The sequence below is a fragment of the Sorex fumeus genome, unplaced genomic scaffold (genome assembly GCF_029834395.1).
Source record: "Sorex fumeus unplaced genomic scaffold, SorFum_2.1 ptg000094l, whole genome shotgun sequence".
Taxonomy (NCBI): domain Eukaryota; kingdom Metazoa; phylum Chordata; class Mammalia; order Eulipotyphla; family Soricidae; genus Sorex; species Sorex fumeus.
The window spans coordinates 18,485,246-18,507,679 of record NW_026606151.1 but is presented as its reverse complement, the minus strand read 5'-3'; the positions used below and the strand labels follow the sequence as shown (position 1 = coordinate 18,507,679).

General features: G+C 38.9%; 1 protein-coding gene across 1 annotated transcript; it reads right to left on the bottom strand.

Moving 5' to 3' along the window:
• Positions 1 to 240: 240 nt before the first annotated feature.
• On the bottom strand, positions 241 to 21,286 carry LOC130040125 (E3 ubiquitin-protein ligase TRIM38-like). Its single transcript, XM_056132143.1, has 6 exons — positions 20,891 to 21,286; positions 12,168 to 12,398; positions 11,025 to 11,047; positions 10,818 to 10,930; positions 4,322 to 4,524; positions 241 to 270 (listed from the first exon to the last, which is right to left on the bottom strand). The coding sequence occupies exons 1-6, from the start codon at positions 21,284 to 21,286 to the stop codon at positions 241 to 243; spliced, it is 996 nt and encodes a 331-aa protein (XP_055988118.1).
• Positions 21,287 to 22,434: the final 1,148 nt, after the last annotated feature.

Sequence of the window (22,434 nt, the reverse complement as noted above, 5' to 3'; positions counted from 1 at the left end):
GGGAGGAAGGGGACTCTCACCTTGCCAACCAGATCAGCCAATCAACCTTGGTGGTCACTGGGACGAAAGCCATGTCAGCCAGATTGACTTGACATCCACGTGCCCCTTAAATTGGATTGTGTCTCTCTGATCTCTTCACTCAGGAGAGCCCACATTGGCTCTTGAGTGCATTACTCTCACTACATCATCTATCTCCTTTTGAAATTCTTTTGTGTGAGGGCCGACAACAAACTCAGAAACCTAAATGGAGACCAGCGCTTTTTCACTTTTCTGCAAAGAGAAATCTGTCAGTCAGACTTGAAGGCATGATGTTGAAGATGGCATGTGGTGGGGACTGAGTCAACTATCCAGAGACCAAGTGAACCTAGTGTGCACTTTGATGGCTGCCTTGTAGTGGCACTAGTGTTATGCAAACAGCCATAGCATACAGGTGCTGTGGCAGATGTTACCAAGCGTTTTCTCCAGGCACTTCCCCTGGGAGTTACAGGTGGCTCCAGAAGCAGGCCTGTTCTTTTTCTCTATTTCTTTCTCTGACTCTCTCTCTCTTTATGTCTCTGTCTCTGTCTCTCTCTGTCTCTCTGTCTCTCTCTCTCTTTCTCTCTCTCTCAATTGGTTTCTGTTTTTCAACTTCTTCCAATATCATTTGAACTGACATTCAGAAGAAAAACAAAGAAAATTCCTCAAGATCTTCAGGATCACAATCATGATCACGATCATCCTGTAGTTTGTCAATTGCCTTGAGCAGGCACTAGTAACTTCTCCTACGTCCTAGCCCTGAGATTTTAAAAAGTGCCATATTCAAGACTCTTTCAGGGTTAGGAAAATGAGACCCATCATTGCTACTGGTACTTGGCATATTGGTTTCTCCATGGGAAGTTTGCCAGACTCTGCCATGTAGGCAGGTTACATTTGGTAGCCTCCCAGGTTGTCCAAAGTAAGAATGAGATCGTCTTCAGGATAACAGAGGCAATTCCATGAAAACCTTCCTTTCAAGTGTGCATCCTGGGGGATGACTCTTGTATTCATGCTTAGTCGGAATGTAAACTATAAGTCCTGAGATATATTGTTTCCAAGCCAGAATACTGGAGAGTCTCTCTGTCCTCTTAGGGCTCTTTCTGCCACTTCCTCCCTTAGTGCAGGAGCAGTGTCTAGTAGGAATTGGAATCTTAGTGATACCAGAACACAGGAAAAATAATTAGAGACAGCAGGATGTAGTACTAAGAGGCAACAGCAAGGCAGAACTGCATCTGCGTCTCTGCCCCTTATTAATTCACACTCTTTCTCTAAGTGTTGGATATTACCCCTAAGTGTTTTAGGCTTCATCAATGAATTTCCTTTTCCTCCTCCCAGAGAAGCTTACAGTGCTCTTGTGAGCATCTCTTGTCTCCTGAGGTTGCCTTTATCCTTCCTTTCTGTTTGAAGTGAATAACTTGCTTTTGTATTTCCCCTATAACTTTTCATTTTATTATAGAAAATGCTCTTAGCTTAAGTACAGTAAGACTGTTAATGCTATGGTCCTAATATCTAGGATTTGACTGACTCAAATATATCTACTCCTAGGCATCCATTATAGTTACTTGACTCACATTTTGGTTGCCATAGTTTCTAATACCCCACAAAGGGAGGTCCCACCGAGGGACTTGGATGGACCTGGGCTGAGCAGAAAAGCAACCCTGATATCAAAAAGGGTCAGTATACAAAGCATAAAGACACATTCTTGATGCAAGTCATTAAGGCTTAAGAAACAGGAACTCCAATGGGAAAAACAAGCTGAAGCAGCCTGAGGAGCTAGTCTGGGACTTATGACAAAGCACAGCAGATTTGCCCTTGGAGCAAAGAGAACTAAGTTTTGGAAGCTATTCTCCTACTTTGTTTACCCAAATACTTCTAGTATTAATAAGCAGACAATTTAATTGTTTAATGTGTTCAACTAAAGGAAAGAAGAAGCAATATAGGTGTCCCTGTAAGAAAAGTGTCTCCTTGAGTAAATTCCCCCAAGAGAATGGCTCCCACTGAAATGCTTCATATCTGTAAATGATCGATCACACCTACATGCAGTCCTATACTTCAACCCCCTCCAGATATTGTGTAAGTTTCTTAGAGGCCCTGCATTAAACGGGTCATCCTGACCATCAGTCTGTGTCCCTCTGTCTTTTTCTGCTTAGGAGACCAGGAAGGCGGCTCTAGCCACCAAACATGTCAAACACTCACATTGTGAGCTCACAGCTATATAAATTAGAAATTGGCTATAAATGCTTCTTTCTCTGTTTATGCTCTACTTTGACTCAGAGTGTACAATTACTTTGCCAAGCTATCTTAGGAACAATACTACTCATTCTTAAGCATATATATACACTTTATTTAATTCTTTGATCATTTGATCACTTGACATACCATTACTCATCGACTTGCTCGAGTAGGCACCAGTAATGTCTCCATTTGTCCCTGTCGTGTGCTAGAGTAGCCCCTTGTTATCTGCTCATTCTAGGAACACAAAGAGTCCCAAACTGATTGTTTAGGGTCTTGATGAAGAAGTCTGACCATCTCATAGGTGGGCGGTCATGCGATCTTTTGGCATCCCATGGAATCCAGTCGGTAATGGCTCTTGTCCAGCAGTCGTCTCCAAACCTCATTCCATGTCCAGCCCATCTGATTTTCGTCGCCTTGACAAACGAGACAGCGTCCCTGATTCTTGATCATCGATGGAGGTAGATACTCCAAATTCTTTCTCTCATTTGAGTGAAGTGTGATACTCCAAGCATAGCTCTTTTGATTCCTCTTTGGGAGACCCTTAATAGTGTCCTCATCCTGTTTTTGTAGGGCCCAGGTCTCTGAGGCATATGTTAATGCATTAACATTTAATCCTTTACTTTTCTTATTGAATTTCTTTGAGATACACAATTACAAAGTGGTTCATGATTGGGTTTCAGTCATACAATGTTCCAACACTCATCCCTTCACCAGTGCACATTTCCCACCACCAATGTCCCCAGTTTTCTTCCTGCCACACCCCACCCCACCCAGTCTGCCTCTTCAATGGGAACTTTTACTTTTCTTCATTTTTTCATTCCTCTCTCTCTCTCTCTCTCTCTTCTGCCCCCTCCTTAGGGCATTATTTTCTGCACTACAGATACTGAAGGGTTATCTTAGATATCCCTTTGACTCCTTTCAGCCCTTAATTTGTGTCCAGAGTGATCATCTCTAACCTCATTGTCATGGTGGTCTCCCCTCTGTCCTAACATCCTCTCCTTCCGCCCACACACACACACACACACACACACACACACACACACACACTCATGGCAGGCTTTCAAGCATGGAACAGTCCTCTTGACCCTTGTTTCTACTATCCATGTTGTTAGCTTTATAGCCTTATATTATGTATTGTTTTTTTATATCCCGCAAGTGAGGGCAATCTGTGCACAGTCTTACATGAATATTCCGTATCTAATAGAGCTTTTCGTATTCTTTATTTTTCTGACCTTCAGCTTCTATTTACTCTTGTGGGTTGCATAAACCTGTCCTATGATCTGGAATTAACTGCTTTAGTCCTGACTGTATTTCCCCAACATTTGCACAAGACACTGCAAGGGAGATTGAATGGGATTGTTTCAGCACTTTTATGCTCAAAGGATAGGTTTTTATGTCCTAAGAAGAAATCACTAATGTGAATTAACATATACAAAGCATTTTCGTCATAAAACTGAATCTACTGATGAGCGGTCAAGAGGACACTTTATGGTCTTTTTATTAAGGAATTTCCTTCTAAACAGGTTCGTCATGTGTGGTACCTGCAGAAAGTCTTTATATCCAATCATTTAAGCAAATCAGTTAGGTATTGACTAATGCTTGGCATCATTCTAGGTTATGGAAACAGTGAAGAAAGCAACCAAAATTTCTACATTCACAGAATTTGAATCCTATTGCTTTAAACTGGATACAAGAATAAAGATACTGTATTTTTCTCTTACAAATCATTCTTACGAATATTTTTCTTACAAATTTCTTACAAATATTAGTAACGAGGGTTCAAATGTGTATCTTTTCTAATACAAAAATAAGGCCTGATAGGCTCAAGGAAAGAGGTCTTTGGGAAAGTGAAGATGTGGGAGCCAGTTTCCAAGTTATAAAAGGATACAAGTCCTGCCTCATAGTCTAGGAAAATCCCTATATAAGTAAGGTCATCCAGAAAAAGAGGAGTTATGGGAGATGTCAGTGCTACATTGTCATTGTTTTCACAATGTCTTATGGCCCAGAATCCAGTCTCAGGCTCCCGTATCATGAAATTGTCTCTTTGTACATTTTCCAGACAAACTCCTACATCCCAATCAGATCCTCCTGTAAAATACATTTCAAAATAATATTTTCCTGAGGTGAAGGCCTCACATCCCAGGACACAGGGTAAGTCTTTAAACCTTGTAGGGATGTCCTGCTTCACTTGGGGCCTTCCACCAATCACCATGTTTTCAGCCTCATCCACATGTAGGTCACTGAGAGCTGTATCTGGATCTAGAGTCACCTTCACTGCAAAAAAGTTAATAAATTAAAAAAGAAGAAAAAAAAAGAATATGGTTACTTTATGTGTAACATTCAGTATTTTTCAAATATTATCAGCCTGTACTCAAAAGAAAAAGTTCTTTCTGACAATAATAGTTATTTTATGAAAAATCATTGTAAAAAGTTTAAAAAATTGTATCTGTCTCAAATAAGGGGAGTATTGAAAAGTTAATACATACTTAGAACTAGGCAATACTGCCATCATGTGGCATTGTAAAATATCAGGTGGCAGCAGCAATATACTACGAAGGTTCTTACTAGTATTCTGTCCTTATTTATTATTATTTGCACCTTTCTCACAGTAATATGAGCGAAAGACAAGATAAGTATATTTGACATGTTTACTTATTCTCTTGTCCAAAGTCCTCCCTATTTTTTACATATTACACTGACACAGTATCAGAATGGGTAGATACTGTTAATCCCAGAGTTTGTTATTGAAGACACAGGATGTTATTGGGTAATTAGGACACATGGCTACTTATCAACTTTAAGTGTCCACAATGCTTGGTTGTGCATGTACGACAAGCATTAGTAAAAGATGATTTACTAAGGACAAATATACCAAAAAATGATCTAGTAAAGTAAGAATGAAAGAAATAGAATGACCATAATGGTACTTAGCTAACAGCACAATTTAAAAAACAAGACATGAGTTTGTTCTAGATAGAGATTTAAGCCACTGATTTACCTAATGTGTCCATGATTAAACACTGAGCAGATGAACAGAAGGACATGAGAAATAAAGAATGTAGGAACACTTCATCCTCATTTTTTTCTCCAAACCACACCCCACCTTCTAATTCCTTGTCTTTCTGACTCCTAGGAAACCAGCTTCCTTCCTTCTACCTGACTTCATTTTACTTAGCCAATGAGAGTGCTGGGGAGAACGTATGAAACTAAGAGGTGGAGTGGCAGTCAGTTACTAGAAAGCTTCTTGCCAGTGCTCTGAGAGTCTGCACTTCTCTCTCTCAAGTCACACTCGCCTGTTCTTCAGATCCCTCCTCTGTATTTGAGGACCAGCATGGTGAGGACTCCCTGACTATCTCAGTTCTAGTTGTTTCAGTGTTGCTTAGTCATTGTTCTGAATTTGTTTAATTCATTTATTAAACTCTCCTCAATGAGTTCTTAACAGGAGATGATTGAATAAATTTGAATACTTTGAATGATTAAAAAATAAACCTTGTGAGAAAATCCATCCAAAATGGGGAGATGAAAGAAAAAAACAAAAAAAAAGGTGGGAGGGAAGGGTAGAATCAATGAAAGATGAACAGACACTGCTTCAAAGCAGTCATGCAGATGAACAACATTGATATGAAAATGTTCCCCATCACTGTCAGAGAAACTCATACCAAACTAGCAAAGAGATATCATCTCACATCAGTGAGACTGACAAACAGCTAAAAGAACAAAACCAGTATTGGCATGGATGTGGAGAAAAAGAGTATTCTACTGTATCTGAGAAGGTCACTTGTTTCAACCATTTTAGCAAATGAACAAATTATAAAAAAAACAAGAATTGAGCTTCTATATGACACAGTCATAACACTTCTGGCCATCTACCTCAAAGGCCCAAAAGCTCTTCAGAAAATACATTTGCACTTCTATGATCATTGCAGCTCTAGTAACAATAGTGAACATTGGAAATAATTCAAGTTTCCAAGAATAGAAAAATGGATCAATAAAATGTGGCATTTATATACACACAACAGGATGCACCTGAGCTCCAAACTTGACTCTTAATCACGTGACATTCTGTTACTCATCGATTTGCTTGGGCAGGTGCCAGTAACATCGCCATTTGTCCCTGTCACATGCTTGTGTAGCCCATGGCATCTGCTCATTCTAGGAACACAAAGAGCCTCAAACTGATCATTTAGGTTCTTTACAAAGAAGTCTGACCATCTTGTGGGTGGGCGGCCACACGATCTTTTGACGTCCCATAGAATCCAGTCAGTAACGGCTCCAGTCCAGCGGTCATCACCAAGTCTCATTACGTGTCCAGCCCATCTGATTTTCGACGCCTTAGCAAACAAGACAGCATCCCTGATTCTTGACCATCGATGGAGGTCGGAACTCTGGATTCTTTCTCTCATTTGAGTGAAATGTGATACTCCAAGTATAGCTCTTTCGATTCCTCTTTGGGAGACTCGAATAGCGTTCTCGTCCTGTTTTCGTAGGGCCCAGGTCTCTGAGGCATATGTTATTGCAGGAAGAACAGTGGAATCAAAGGGATGTGCCTGGAGCTGGAGGTTCTTCATCCTCTTAACTATTTCTTTGGCGCTCTTGAAGCCTCTCTCTTCCTCCTGAGCAACTCAGGTGCCAGGTCATTCATCATGTTGAATTCTCGACCTAGGTACACATAAATGCTGCATTCGGAGATGTTCATTCTGTTGAGAGTGAATGGAACATCAGGAACAAGACCGTTTCTCATAAACATTGTCTTCGTGAGATTCAGCTGTAGTCTGACATTTCCACACTCACGGTGGAAGTCACCAGTATTTGTGCCTCTTGGCTAATGTTTGATGTTATTAAAACAATGTCATCAGCAAAGCAGAGGTGATGTAGTTGCCAACCATCTATCTTCACTCCCATTCCTTCACATTCCACCATGAACTTGGCCATGAGCATTGATTCATTCGAATGCCTAACAACCCGAATTGGATGATTACTTGAATAGATGTGACTCACTGCTGGCAGTTTCTATCTTCATTGTCTATGCACAAATATCCAATTGTGATTGAAGGAGAAATTGAGAAGTTCTACATGGACCTGGAGAAGTTCTATAAAGAATACCACACCTTCTACATGATCACTTTCAGTGATTTTAATTCCAAGATAGTCCAAAGAAGATCAGCTGAAGAACTCTACATCAGGGTCCATGGCCTAGAATGGAACGAAGTTGAGAGACTGTCTGAGTTCATCATGCCAACCATGGTAACTCACAGTTTCAGAAGACCGAATCTAAACGTTGGACATGGGAGTCTCTCAATGAACGGTTCAACAATGAAATTGACCACTTCACATTCAATCGGTGGTTTTGCCTGACTGATGTCACTGTTGTCCCAAAATTCCAAATGGGATCGGACCAACATCTCCTTCATGCAAAATTCTACTTCATGGAGCAGGTAGAAAGGGGTGCAAAGTTTAAGAAGAGAACTCCCAGAATGAACACCAACTGGGAGCTCTTTGGCACTATGGCAGCAACATGGGAAGATGCCATTTTTGATGTCATTAATGAGGAATATGATCGACTGATTCAGCACCTCCATGAGTGTGCGAGGAATGTCAAGATAGCCACGAAAAAAAACCCTGTCTTCAAAAACTCTTGCGCGCATTCGCCAATGTGGCTTGGCGCAAGCTTCAGGGAACCACAAGTGAATGTTCAAGCTTGCAGAGCAGTACAGACAAGTGATCAAGAAGACCTCAAAGAGAGAAGAGCAGCAGTGCTTGCAGATGCAGCAGAAGCCAGGAAAAGCATTCACAACACCCACCTGTCCATTGCCAACTACAAGACCAAGGTGACTGCCCTCCAACATCCTGATGGATCTATCACATCTTCCAGAAGGGCAATGGAGAAGATTATTCATGACTTCTACTCGGATCTCTTCGATAGCCACGTCTACCTGCCCACATACCAAATTCCACAGGATAGATATGTCGTTCCCAACATTCTCCCTTCCAAAATCCAACACACCACTCCATTGGTAAAGAAGCGAACATCACCTGCCCCAGACAAGGTCAGACCCGAACAACTGAAGAACTTGCCATCAGTACTCATCAATACACTGGCTCAGCTCTTCACATGCTACCTGTCTGAAAGCAAGGTTCTGTCCTAGTGGAAAGCCAGCAGGTCTATACTACTGTACAACAAGGGAGACATCAATGACATTGGCAATTATCACCTGATCTGCCTGTTGTCTGTCGTCTACAAGCTGTTCAATGGAATCATCCTGAATTGGATTGGCAGAACACTAGATGAAAGACAACCATGAGAGCAAACCAGATTCCGAAAAGGATTCAGCACAATTGACCATATCCACACAATAACCAAGCTCATTGAGGTTTCTCAGGAATTCAAGATGCCCCTCTGTCTAACGTTCATTGATTTAAAGAAGGCCTTTGATTCTGTTGAGTCGGAAGCAGTCTTTGAAACCCTAGCCAAATAGGGCGTTCAAACTCAATAATCAGGATCCTCTATGAACTGTATTACGGATTCACTACCAGGATCTCACCATTCTACAAGGAAGTAATAATCCATGTCAAGAGAGGGGTTCAGCAGGGTGATACCATTTCACCAAAACTCTTCAGTGCCACCCTCGAGAACGTCATGCGATGAGCTCCAAACAAGAAGTTAAAATAACTTTAAGTTTTTTTGTTAGAAAATTTTAAAAAGACAAATATTTATGAGAAAATAGTAATACATAATGAAAATACTGTAATGGTTTTATCTTAGCTAGAGAAAGGGTGCAATGTTCTTATCAATAAATCTGATTAAACACTTGTTATGGTAATGTAGAGAAGCAATGTCTGCAGAAACACATTAAACAGGATATATAGAACTCACTCTGTAAGTGAGGAGGTCTAAATTACAAGAATCTTTGCTCTTATATAGTAGGGAACTACCTCCATCATCACCCCAGTTATGGCTTAATCCTCTCACAGTATCGAATCATTAAATTTTCTCACATCAACCAGGTGCTGCAAAGCATGTCTTAGACTTCAGAGCATCTTTTTTCTCACAATTGCAGAGCAATGTCTCTATACTCTAAGCACATGGACACAATGCTGTCAAAACAGAGCTATTTAGTTTTTATGCCTGGGGCTATCAGACTAATAATGACTTTAATATTTCCCCCTTTGTTGTTAGAAACTTTGTATTACTACTTTTATGACCAGAGACCTTTAATGTTCAAGTTACATTGTTCCTAAATGGTAAAAATGATGGAGGTTCATGTCTGTTATTGTATTTTATTATGGTCAGGTAAATGATGCCATCAGTTTTATCCTAGAGACTCTTGCTCTTTGACCTCACTTCGTTGAAACAGTCCTCCACTCTGGGAGACTCATGTGCAAGCATTTGAGTTTTCTTCAGGAAACACAGGGAGGCATCCAGCCTGCAACCAGCAAAGAGCTAGTGCCTAAGGTCCTATAGGCATCAAGAAGTGAATTCTGCCAACAATCACAATGAGATTGGTAGTGGATTTTTCTGATTTCCAGGTGAAAACACAGTCCAGCAATTATATTTATCACAGTAATTTTTAGAATCCAGGTCAATGATTCCTCTGAGCTGTGGTAAGAGTACCAAAATCTTGTGAGTTCTCGTGTTCTTCTTTTTGGAAAGGGGGCAGGTTAGCGCCACACCTGACTGTGCACAGGACTTACTCCTAATTCTGCACCTAGTGATAACTCCTGCCCAAACTCAGGGGACCATATGGTGTGCCGGAATCAAACCCGGGTTGGCTGCATGCAAGACAAACACTCGACCTGCTTGCTTGCTCACTAAGCAAGACCTGACACTGCATAATTTATAACCAGTAGGTCATGATCACGGTCTTCCCGTTGTTCATCGATTTGCTCGAGCGGGCCCAGTAATGTCTCCATCATGAGACTTGTTGTTACTGTGTTTGGCATATCAAATACGTCACGGGTAGCTTGAAGTGTCATGATAACCAGTAGATTCTCATTAAATTAATGAAGAAATTTTTCATAACTGCTTTTATTTCATAGATCATCACATCATGAAAAAATCTTTGTTTCAAAATCTTTTTTAAAAATGTAATTGCAGGATATTTTGAATTAAAGTAATTATGGAAAGAATGAAGAAATAAACAGCAACATTTTTCCCAAGTAGCACTTGGTTTTCAGATGGTTGAAACAATAGTGCTACTTGGTCTATTCCCAATATCACTGACAGAACAGTCAGTCTTCATCAAACTTTCTGGAATTACTCTGGGAATTAAAGGACATAAGTATAATCATTATGATTCCAACCCTGTTCTCTGTATTTTGTGTAATTGATGATTTGTTTTAAATTGTCATAGTCCACAAGAAAGTGGTAATTCTTTGATTTTCATATGGACAGATATAGAGTTTATTTCCCTGGGGGACATCACTAGTGAACTAGAGAGAAAGAGCTTCAAGACTAATCAAGAAAACCAATACTCTACCTAGAACCTGTATGGGGGAGAGTAGTACAATGTGTTGCCCAGTATATTCCTACCACCTATATTATTTATGGAAATTTTCATGTCACATACCATGATCAGTCTCAAACAATTTTATCAATTCACAGAAAATGCTATCCACGTCAGGCACAGCATGAATATCCAATGAGACGTCCTCCGGTGCACTTAACTTCATAGCAGAAACCCTGATAAGAAGAGTCCAGAAATTTCATCAGAGCAACATTCCATTAGGCACCATATAGCTACTATCTTTCCCTTCTGAATTCAAAGAGCACTCACCTGTCCAAAATGTCTCTCAAATCCTATAAAATAAGAAAGATAGATGTTGGTATGGAAAATTAGCATTTTGTAAAACTTTGATGGGTGTATGTTTATAATTATGCCAAAGAGTAAATGCAATGGTTCTACTCAATGTATTAGTGAATTTCTAGGGAATAATTCCTATCCTATTCCCTAGCACAGCGATATTCAACCTATTTACACCATGGTCCAACACCCAATTGCATATCATTTCACAGACCAGCAGTTATAAACACTGTGATAGATTATTGATAGTCAATCTCTCTACCCTTGTTTACCTTAACCAGTACATGCATAGCTTTTGTGAGAAACAATGGCCATTATATTACCATGACATTATCTGATCAACCTTAGAGCATGTTTTCTTATTTTTTGAAACACAAGGATTTATTATTTCGACAACCAGATGTGATCTGTTTGAGGGAAGATGGCAATTATCTCAAACTTGCTCACTCAACACTTTCTGCATTCAGTGACCTCATTTCTTCTGAAGAGGTCATAGTGGACATTATTTCTTCACAAAGGTCCTTACAGGTGAATTAACATAGATCCCCAGAGACTGACTCACTAAGGTGGTGGCCACAGGTTTGCATCAAAGTGGAAGGTCTTGCTATGCCACCTCAATCCTTAATGAGAATAAAATAAGGAGTTCCAGTGTTCAATATCCTTACCATAGCTAAAATCAAGCCACATAATATCTGTTTGAGCAAGATCCAGGAGCAAATCAAGAAGTAAGTTTATCAAAGATTTTTATGACCTATTTTGTCCCCAGCAGTCCACAGGAATATCTTTGAGGAGATCATTTGACACCAGGAATCTCTGCAAATTATACTGAGGCTAACAGATGCTACAAAAGTTCTCCCATGGTTTCCTAAAACTGTCATATATATCCAAGGAGCCTCTTCTGTGCTCCTTGATTTACCCAGGAACACTCTACAGACTAGTGGAAGACATCTGTATACAGGTACGTGTATCTAAAAGCAAACACTCATTTAAATTCTCTATACTTGTTTATATTTTTCAGAAAGACGTATTCAAGACATTTCTCCAAATTCCTCACCATTTCCTCTGAAACCCCAGTAACTGACACCTTCATCCATCCCTCCACATTCACAGTCTCACCTGTAGTAACTCCTGGGCTGAGTCCAGACATTTCCTCTCCAGTTCCAGTATGATTTTGTTCAGTTCCTGGCTTTGCTTCTGCAACTGGGCTTCACTGTCATGCAGTCTCCTCAGAATTTGCTGTTCTTCATTCTCCAGTCTCCATAGATAAGATTTCTCCTCCATGTGTAGGATCATGTGAAAAACCTTAAAGCTATACTCGATGCAATATTTTTTATCCAGAATTTCAGACTATAATGAAGAAAGCATGTTCCAAAGATGGGATAATTTTATCTTTAGATGAATAAATATTCAAAATATTTTAGTTCCATTCACTTAGAATTAAATAAAACATTTATTGAAAACAAGAAGGTTAATTCTCAGAGATTTGGTTTCTCTATATGTGACTTAAAATTCTTGACCTCCCACTACCCATGACTGTTATACTGAGAAAAAAAAGAATATTTTTTGTGAGTCCAAATTCAGAATTCACACAAAGATTTCACGTGAGAGAATTGAAATGAAAACCTCAAAAGGCCAGAGCCCTGTCCCCAGGTTCTCACTTGGTACCACACTCCCCTGCCAGCCACCACCCCCCAGTACATGGAACTCACTCCTCCAAGAGCTGTGATCACCCACAGCTTTTCCTCCCTGCACCTATCCTTCACAGCATACCTTAAAAGTCTCTAACCACAGAACCATGCAGACAAAGAAATTACACCCCACATGCTAGGCACTTGTTAATCCAGGCCTCACATATCTTTACCTATCAACAAGCCATGGTAACACACAAAGTTAGCTCTATTCCAGACTCAAAAACATAAAATAACATGGAACAAAACTCAAAAACGAAAAGGTCACAATGATAAAAAAAATGCAGAAACTTACCAGGCTTAATGATTGAAGTTGCTAGCACAGATGAATTGAACAGTAACAATGAACTACATAACCTCTCAGATAAGTAATTTAAAATGGAGCTTTTAAGGTTGTATAGAAGCTCAAAGAAGCAATGGAAGGCACTTCTGATAAAGTTAAGAGGATATAAGAGTAGAAGTGAGGAAAAAGAAAATGAAAATACAAGCAGAAATAGCAGACCTAAAAAATATTGGTAGGTTAAACAAAATACTCAGTGAAAGGGCTCAGCAACAGAGTAACAGCTGCAGAGGACAGAATCAGTAAGCTCCAAGATGAGGTGCAGAGAATCTCCAGAAAACAGCAGAAAATAGAAGAGAACCTCAAAATAAAACAACAAATGTCAAGAGAAAGTCGGGATGAAACCAAGAGGAATAACATAAAAATCATTGGAGTCCCAGAAGGACAGGAAGAAAACCCTGAGGAAGAAGAAACTGGCAAACACATAATTGCTGAAACATTCTCAGAGCTGAAGAGCACATGCAAACATACTCAGGAGGCTTGAAGCATACCAGCTAAAAGAAATATAAATTAAATACTCCCAGAAATATCCTTATCAAGATGATGAAACCCATAGATGGAGATAAAATTCTGAAAGTAGAAAGATCAAAGAAAAAATGTTCTTATAAAGGACTATTCTTAAGATTCGCAGCAGACCCATCTTATGAATACTAAGGACCAGCAGAGAGTGGTGGGATATAGTGATAAAACTCAATGAAATAAATGCCACCAAGAATACTTTACCCAGCTAGATTCTCATTCATATCAAAAGGAACACACAGCTTCACAGACAAACAGCAACACAAAAACTTGATAGCTTCAAAGTCATGTTTAAAAGAGCAACTAGATGTGCTAATTTAAAATAAGACAAGCCCCACATATACACCAATTTTGGCAGAAAGATGGGACAAAACCCCATAATAATAATAAGTCTCAATGTCAATGGGCTAAATACACCAATTAAAAGACAAAGAATAACAAGATGGAACAGAATATTGAACCCAACATTCTGCAGCATGCAAGAAATACATCTGAAAAGTTAGAGAAAACACAAATTCCAAGTGAAAGAATGGAAAACAATTCTACAAACAAACAATTCCCTCAAAAAATCTGGTGTGGCCATACTAGTATCAGATCACATAGAATTCAGACTGAAGAAGTTTACAAGAGACAGTTAAGGCCATTTCTTAATGATAAAAGGATTTGTACATCAGGAAGAAATGGATAAATTCCTGGATTTTAATAATCTCCCAAAACTGACTCAAGAAGACTCGGAATACCTGAACAGACCTATCATTATTAAGGAAATTAAAATAATAATCAAAAGTGTACCCAAAAAAGAAGCCCTCATCCAAATGGATTCACTAGTGAATTCTTCCAAAGCTTCAAAGAGGACCCACTCCCCATCCTGTTCAAACTTTTCCAAGAAATTGAATAAACAGAAACGCTTCCAAACAATTTCAATGAGGCAAACATCACCCTCATACCAAAAGCAGACAGAGACATGACAAGAAAAGAGAATTACAGGTTGATCTCACTGATGAATACAAATGCAAAGATCCTCAACAAAATACTAACAAATAGAATCCAACGACTTATAAAAAAAGATCATACACCACAACCAAGAATTCATCCCAGGCATGTAAGGATGGTTTAACATTTGCAAGTCAATCCACATAATCCAGCATATAAATAAAAGTAAAGATAAAAACCATATGAACATATGAATAGATTCATTAAAGGCATTTGACAAGATACAGTACTCATTTCTTGTAACAAAATAACAAAAACTCTCAGCAAAACGGGAGTTGAAGGATCTTTCCTCAATATATTCAAAGCCATCTATCTACTACAAGCCCATGGCAAACATTATTCTCAATGGGGAAAAACTAAAAACCTTCCCTTTAAGATCTGGAAAAACATAATGTTTCCCACTCTTACCATGTCTATTATACTATTGGAAGTACTTATCCCACTCTTACCACGTCCAATATACTATTGGAAGTACTTGCTGTAGCAGTTAGACAAAAAAAAGGTACCAAGGGCATCCAGATAGGAAAGGAAGAGGTCAAGCTATTACTATTAACTGACGATATGATACTATACTTGGAGAAACTTAAAGTCTCTATCAAAAAACTCTTAGAAACAATAGGTTGTAAAGTGACAGGTTACAAAATCAAAACCCAAAAGTCCCTGGCTTTCCTATCTACAAAGAATGAAAGAGAAGAGATATTAAAAAAACAATCTTGTTCACAATAGTGCCTCAGAAAATCAAGTACCTTGGAATCAGTTTAACTAATAGGTGACAGGCTTATACAAAGAAAACTACAAAACACTACTTCCATAAATAAAAGAGGACATTAGGAAATAAAGACATATCTCCGGCTCGTGGATCTGGAGGATTAACATTGTCAAAATGGCAATATGCTCCAAAGCATTATACAGATTTAATGCAGTCCCTATGAGAATACCCATGATATTTTTCAAATAGACAAAACACTCCTGAAGTTCATATGGAGCAAGAAACCCCCACGAATAACTAAAGCAAACCTTGGGAAAAAGAAGATGGGTGGCGTCAACTTTCCCAATTTCAAACTGTGCTACAAAGCAGTAGTAATTAAAACAGCATGGTATTTGGATTTGAAAAAGACCTGAGTATCAATGGAACAGAGTTGAATATTCTGACACAACCTCTCAAGTATACTATCACTTAATCTTTGAGAAAGGAGCAAGAATTGTAAAGTGGAGCAAGGAAAGCCTCTTCAACAAGCGGTGCTGGGAAAGCTGGACAACTACATGCAAAAAATAGAACTTGGCTTCTGTCTACTGTCAAGCACAAAAGTCACATCCAAATGGATTAAATATCATAATTGAATCCATACGGTACATGGAGATAAATATAGCATAATACTCCATGATATTGAGGCTAAAGACATCTTCAAGGATGAAACACCACTGCCCAAACAATTGGGAACAAATATAAACAAATGGAACTACATTAAACTGAGAAGCTTCTGAACAAAAAGAAACAGTGACCAAGAATACAGAAAGAGGGGTTCATGGTGCCACCAGCAGGTCAATCTTTACCTGTGAGGCGAGTGCATCAGCAGCTTGGTACTGCATCAGACTTCCAGAAACCCCAAAATTGCTGCTGTAGCATAATTGGAGACTAATTGGCCAGACCCCAAAAACTTGGGGCAAAGTTTACCAAGAAGTTAAAAGGCCAAAAGTTATGTATGTGGGAGACACAACCACAAACCACCTCTGGCTTAGCAGTAGTAATTAAAACAGCATGGTATTTGGATTTGAAAAAGACCTTAATATCAATGGAACAGAGTTGAATATTCTGACACAACCTCTCAAGTATAGTATACCCAGCAGGTTTTGGCAGAAATCCCTCCAGATTTAAGTGTTAAAACTTCAGAATTTCATCTCATGGGAAGAGGGGTGGTACTGGCTTGTCCTTCATGCCCTACTGAGGTCATGAGTTGCCCCACACGAGCGACTCTCAGGCAGGGCCCTGGCTACAGAGGCAAAAGGACTTAATCCAGAGCCTGGCAGCTTGCAGCAGAAAAGTGAATGGACCATTCATTAAGCTACAGCGCCATGCCTCCCTGGGAGGGAAAGGGTGTTGCTCCTTTCTGCCCTTTCTGCCTCTCCTTCCCCACCCCCCACCCCCCAGCAGCAAGGTGGCTGCCACCTCAGAGCTTATTGGAAAGCGAGGTATGAGCCGGCAGTGATGGGGCAACTGCAGTCTCATGGGAAGAGGGTCGGTACCAGCTCGTCCTTCATGCCCTACCGAGGTCATGAGTTGGCCCCCACGAGCGGCTCTCCAGCATGGCCATAACACCAGATGCACAGAAAGCAATCTCGTAGTTATTCTGGCTCTTTGCAGAAATCCCTCCAGACTTACCTAGTAAAATATCAGAAACCCCAAATCGCACAGCCACAAAGAGGCCACGTACATCATATGGTTCTCATAACCATCTATAGAAATCAAATTATTTCACAATGCTTTTTCAGCAATTCTGATTGTTGGGGGGAAATTCCAAACAACAATGGTGCATCTTTTGTTGAAATAATGAATGTAGTCAAAGTAGAGAGAGAGAGTTAAGTAGAAATCATCTGCCTCACAGGCATTGGGAGAGTTGGGAAGGGGATATAGTGGGGTTCTTGGTGATGAAAAATAAGTACTGGTGAAGGGAAAGGTGTTTGATCATTGTATGACCGAGACTTAAACCTGAAAGTTTTGTAACTTTTCCGACAGTGATCCAATATATAAATATAAGAAAAAATTTTAAAAATACAGAAAGAGCCCGCTGAATGGGAGAAATGGTTCAACCAATATGCAACAGATTGGGGTTTAATATCGAGGACACTAGTAGAACTTTAAAAGGAAAAAACGTCCAATTCCATCAAAAAATGGGGAGAAGAAATGAACAAAAACTTCCTCACAAAATGAAATTCGAATGGCCAAAAGGCACATGAAAAAATGCTCTACATCGCTAATAATTGGGGAGATGCAAATAGAAACAACAATAAAATATCATTTTACACCACAAAAACTGGCACATCTAAAAGAACAAGAACAACCAGTGCTGGCGTGGCTGCAGGGAGAAAGGGAGTCTCCTTCATTGTTGGTGGAAATGCCAACTGGTCCTTCCTTATGGCAAACAATATGGACATTAGTCCAAAAACTAGAAATAGAGCTCCCATATGACCCAACAATACTACTTTGGGAATATATCCCAGAAATGCAAAAAATAAAGTAGAAATAACATCTATATATGTGTATTGCAGCACTGTTTACAATAACCAGAATCTGAGAAGAAAAAAAAACCCGAATGCTGGTGAACAGATGATCAGTTAAAGAAACTTTGGTCCATCTACACAGTGGAATACTATGCAGCTGTTAGGAAAGATTAAGTCATGAAATTTGCTTATAAGTGGATGGACCTGGAGAGTATCATGCGAAGTGAAATGAGTCAGAAAGAGAGGGACAGACATAGAATGACTGCACTCATTTGTGAAATATAAAGTAACATAATTGGAGACTAACACCTAAGAACTGTAGAGTTAAGGGCCAGAAGGATTGCATGGCTTGGAAGCCGGTCTCAAATGCTGGAGAAAAGGTAGCTGGATTAGAGAAGGGACCACCAAGTAAATGATGGTGGAAGGGATCAATCAGCATGGGAGATGTGTGCTGAAAGTAGATCTAACACGATGGTCTATTAGTACCTATATTGCAAACCATAGCAACCAAAATGAAAGAGAGAGAGTTATAGGGAATATGAGTACCACAGAGGCAGGTATGGAAAGGGGTGGGGGTGGGGGGAAGGATACTGGGAATATTGGTGGTGGAGAACGAGCACTAGTGGTGGGATGGGTGCTCAATCGTTGTATGACTGTAATGTAATCATGAAAGTTTGCAAGTCTGTAACTATCTCACAGTGATTCAATACAAAAAGAAAGAAAATCTCAAAATCCAGTTACTTGTAAAATTTGAGTATAGACTTTTGGAATACATCAATGTAGCCAAAAAAGCACTGAGTTACTTCCTGTGCAGTCTGTTCAATCATAGAAATACACCTTTGTCTGCCATTGAAGTTGTTCTTGCACCATTTATTGCTACTCTTCATGAATTTTTTGAATATTACTCCCACCTGGAAAGATCCTCTTCTTCACAAAGATTACTTTTGGAGATGCAAATTACATACCAGATCTAGCATTGTGGCAAATTTCTCACAGTGGCAGCTCTAAGCTTCAAACAGGAAGGTACTTTGAGGTGGTTAAAATGTATAAATCAGTCAATATGAATCTAAGTAAGGACACCACTTCTCCTAACTGATATTAGGACTCCTCAACAATTACTGCTGAAATGCCAAAGGAACAAGAGCTTAACTCTCTTATTTGTAGCCAAAATGGAATATTAAAACAAATAATTTGGGATTTATATATTTAGTGTAGATTAATGAGATGAAACATCCTTTTGTTTTGCCAAATTCTCCTATAGGTCTAAGCTCTAGAGGAAATATATTTGAGGTCAATAAATTCAAATTTTTACCTGAAAATTTCTTATTTTCTCTCGTATGTTCCCTTGCCATTCCTTATTTTGGTCTTCTTGCTTCCTAAGGTATGTCAAAGTTTTCTGGAAGTTGTCCTAAAGAAAAAATTGTTTGATGATGACTTATTAATTGAGTAATTTTTCATCATGTATCTCAGGAGAGATAATATACTTCCAAACATAAAATTATATTGGACATTTTTATAGTCCTTATACTTTACAGGATACTGACTATGAAGTGAAAAATTTGATCTCCCCAGAGTGGAGTGTCTGCATAGAGGTTGGCTGGTAGGTGAGGGGTGGGAAGGCATCAGTAGGGAAACTGGCAATGTTGGTGGCAGGAAATGTACACCAGTGAAAGGGATGGGTGTTGGAACATTGTAAGGCTGAACACAATCATGAAAACCTTTGTAACTGTGTATCTCATGGTAATTCAATAAACATTTTACAAAGTTTTCATCTCCTGAACAATCTGAAGAATTGGTAAGGTTATTAATATGACTTTTCTATTTTAAAAACAGGTTCTTCTATTGAACTATGGCCTAATGTATACAATGCTAAATTTTCCCCAGTGAATATTATACAAAGAAAAAGAATAAAATAATTTTATATAATAATGTGTTAATTCTAAAAACCAAAAGATTAACATCTTGACATTTTTATTAGTACTATAAAGTAATACATAAGTCTTACTATGTATAAGTAAGTGTTGGACAGGTACCAGTAATGTTTTTCAAAAGAGGCCAGGGACAAATGGAGAGATAGTTCAGGGGTAAAGGTGTTTGCCTTGTAAGAGCAACCCTGGTCAGATCCTGACTTTGGTTCCCCAAGCCCAGCCAGAAATGGACCCTAAGCATAGAGTCAGGAGAAACCCTGGGCACCTGTGGGTATGGTCCCTAAATACAAACCCAAATGGAAGATTCAAAGGGACAAATGAGGGTCAATGAGATAGAGAACATGCTGTGATCAGGAATCTCAACTTGATCTCCAGAACTGTATTTTCTCTGAGTGCCAACAGTTATGAAACTGGTATTCCTGAATATGGCCAGGTATGGACCTGGTGGTACACAGCACGAAGGGCCCTTGCACCTGGATCACTAAAACAGCTAGAAAAACACTCTTGACAAAAATAGAAAGGGAGAGGGAAAAGCTGTAATATCTAATGAAAAAGTCACTATGCAAGCAATTTTAAATTATTTACATAAAGTATTCAAGCTTCAAACTTTAAAGTATCTTTTAAAAATACCTTCTCTGATTTTCAGAGCACACTTTTAAGATTAAAATTGTCTATCTTAAAAGGAGTAATCAGTCTTCTAGCTCTATAAAGTTAGTATATATATATATATATATATATCAGTTGTTCAGAACTATCAAGGGATTTATGACATTTTTCATAAAACACTGTTGTTTTACAATGAGCAAATGTTTTACAGATATCAATGTCCATGGAAATTATGAGAATACTGTGTACATTGCAAAGCCTGCAAGCTACCCATGATGTATTTGATATGCCAAAAACAGTACGTTACTGGTGCCTGCTCAAGCAAATCAATGAACAACAGGAGGACAGTGCTACAGTGCTACTGTATGTATATGCATTAATATGCATATATATGTATATATTATATGGATAGCCATTATAAAGCTTATTCGAAGACTAAAGTGATGAAAACTATAACATCATCTTGGATTTCAGATTAAACTATTTCAGGTCCACTGATGCAAAAGAGGAACGGGTACTTGGTGAAGCACTCTGGACAGTACTCACCTTGTAGCCGTGACAGGCAAGGACCGTGGTGTGCCCTTTGTGCTGTGGTGTTCGTTCACAAAACCAGCAGATGAACTGACCATCATCTTCACAGAACAGGCAGATCTTCTCTCCATGTTCTTCACACAAATGTTCCTGCTCCATCTTAATTGTATTAATGATGCTTTCTAGCTGCTTACTGGGCCGGATGCTCTTCCTTTGAAACTGTGTCCTACATAGAGGACACGGGAAGTTTCTCCGAGAAGGTGACTTCAGTTGCTGGTTCTCAAGATTTTGCATCATGCAAGAACGGCAGTAGATGTGCCCACAGTATATCATCACTGGCTCAGTCATCAGGTCCAGGCAAATGGGGCAGGTGGCTTCATTCCTCATGGTCTTAGCTGTGCCCGAGGCCATGGTTTTTCCTTGGAATTCTTTTATATTGAATATAGAGGAAGAGATAAAGCAGATGGAATTTATCTCTAAGTGATGGAAATACATGTCAACTGTGTGTGATGGGACTGACACTTTCAAAGCCTGGTTTGGGTGTGGAATACAGTATTACTATCACAAGATTTTTAGAATACATTAAATTTTGAATATTTAAATCTAGTGCCTCATTGTAACTAGTTTTATGCATTTCATAGTTGTTGGTGTAACTGGCAGTTCACAAAGAGAACACACCATAACCATAGATATTTTTTCTGGATGAAATCATAGAGAGAAACCAGATGCTATTCTTCACACAAATATAGCAGAACAGAAACAATATTAGGAAGCATTTAAAATAATTTAACACTGTACTAAACATAAAGGAATACTTTGTTTCTGATAAATTGCTTGTACTAGTAGCAACACTTAGGAATTAGGACTGTCAATGAAGAATTTTCAGTGGAGTCATATTTGACTAATAAAATCCCTCTTTGTATTGTATCTACCTGTACTTGTAAAGAATAAAACATCAGTTCAATGAAGCCAAGGAAATTACTCAAGAGTAAGAATGTAAATCAATAGACAAGGGAAATGTCCATTCTTTTTTCCTCCCTGATTTGAGGGAAGAAAAAAAGAAGCTTGAGATCAGAGCTGCTGAAGAAACAGAGAAAATGAACCCTCAGTTGCAAGATTCTCTAAGAAGAGCTCAGAATCAAACGACTTCACCAGTGTATGAATAAAATGAATGAAAGAAATTTTCTCTGCCAGGAGTGATCCCTGAATGCAGAGCCAGAAATAATCCTTCATTTTCAAAGACAAAAATCAAAATAAAAAATCAATGGCAATGTAATGAAAGCACCAGAAGTTCAAAACTATTCCTTTTTGACAATTCCTGACAGTGTTTACATGGGCCTAGAATTTCCAGCCAAGGCACTGTGTAGAATATTCATATATAATCTCTACCGAAAAGTCATTCAGGGCTCTTGGTCCTCTGAAGAACCTCAAAGTCTATTTTTAGCATGGTTCTCTTTCTATCTTTTCTTTTTAATGAAATTACATTACGTTAAAACAAACAAAAAAGTCGTGGTAATAGCATCTAACCACATGTCAAGAACTTCATTTATTATTACCAA

Coding starts and splice junctions, on each gene's coding strand:
- LOC130040125 (XM_056132143.1), bottom strand. CDS start 21,286: ATGGCCTCGGGCACAGCTAAGACCATGAGGAATGAAGCCACCTGCCCC. Junction 4,525..10,817: donor ATTGTTTGAGACTGATCATG/GTATGTGACATG, acceptor ACTTTTTTGCAG/TGAAGGTGACTCTAGATCCA. Junction 271..4,321: donor CAGGAGGATCTGATTGGGAT/GTAGGAGTTTGT, acceptor TTCTCTTTGCAG/AAAAGTGAAAAAGCGCTGGT.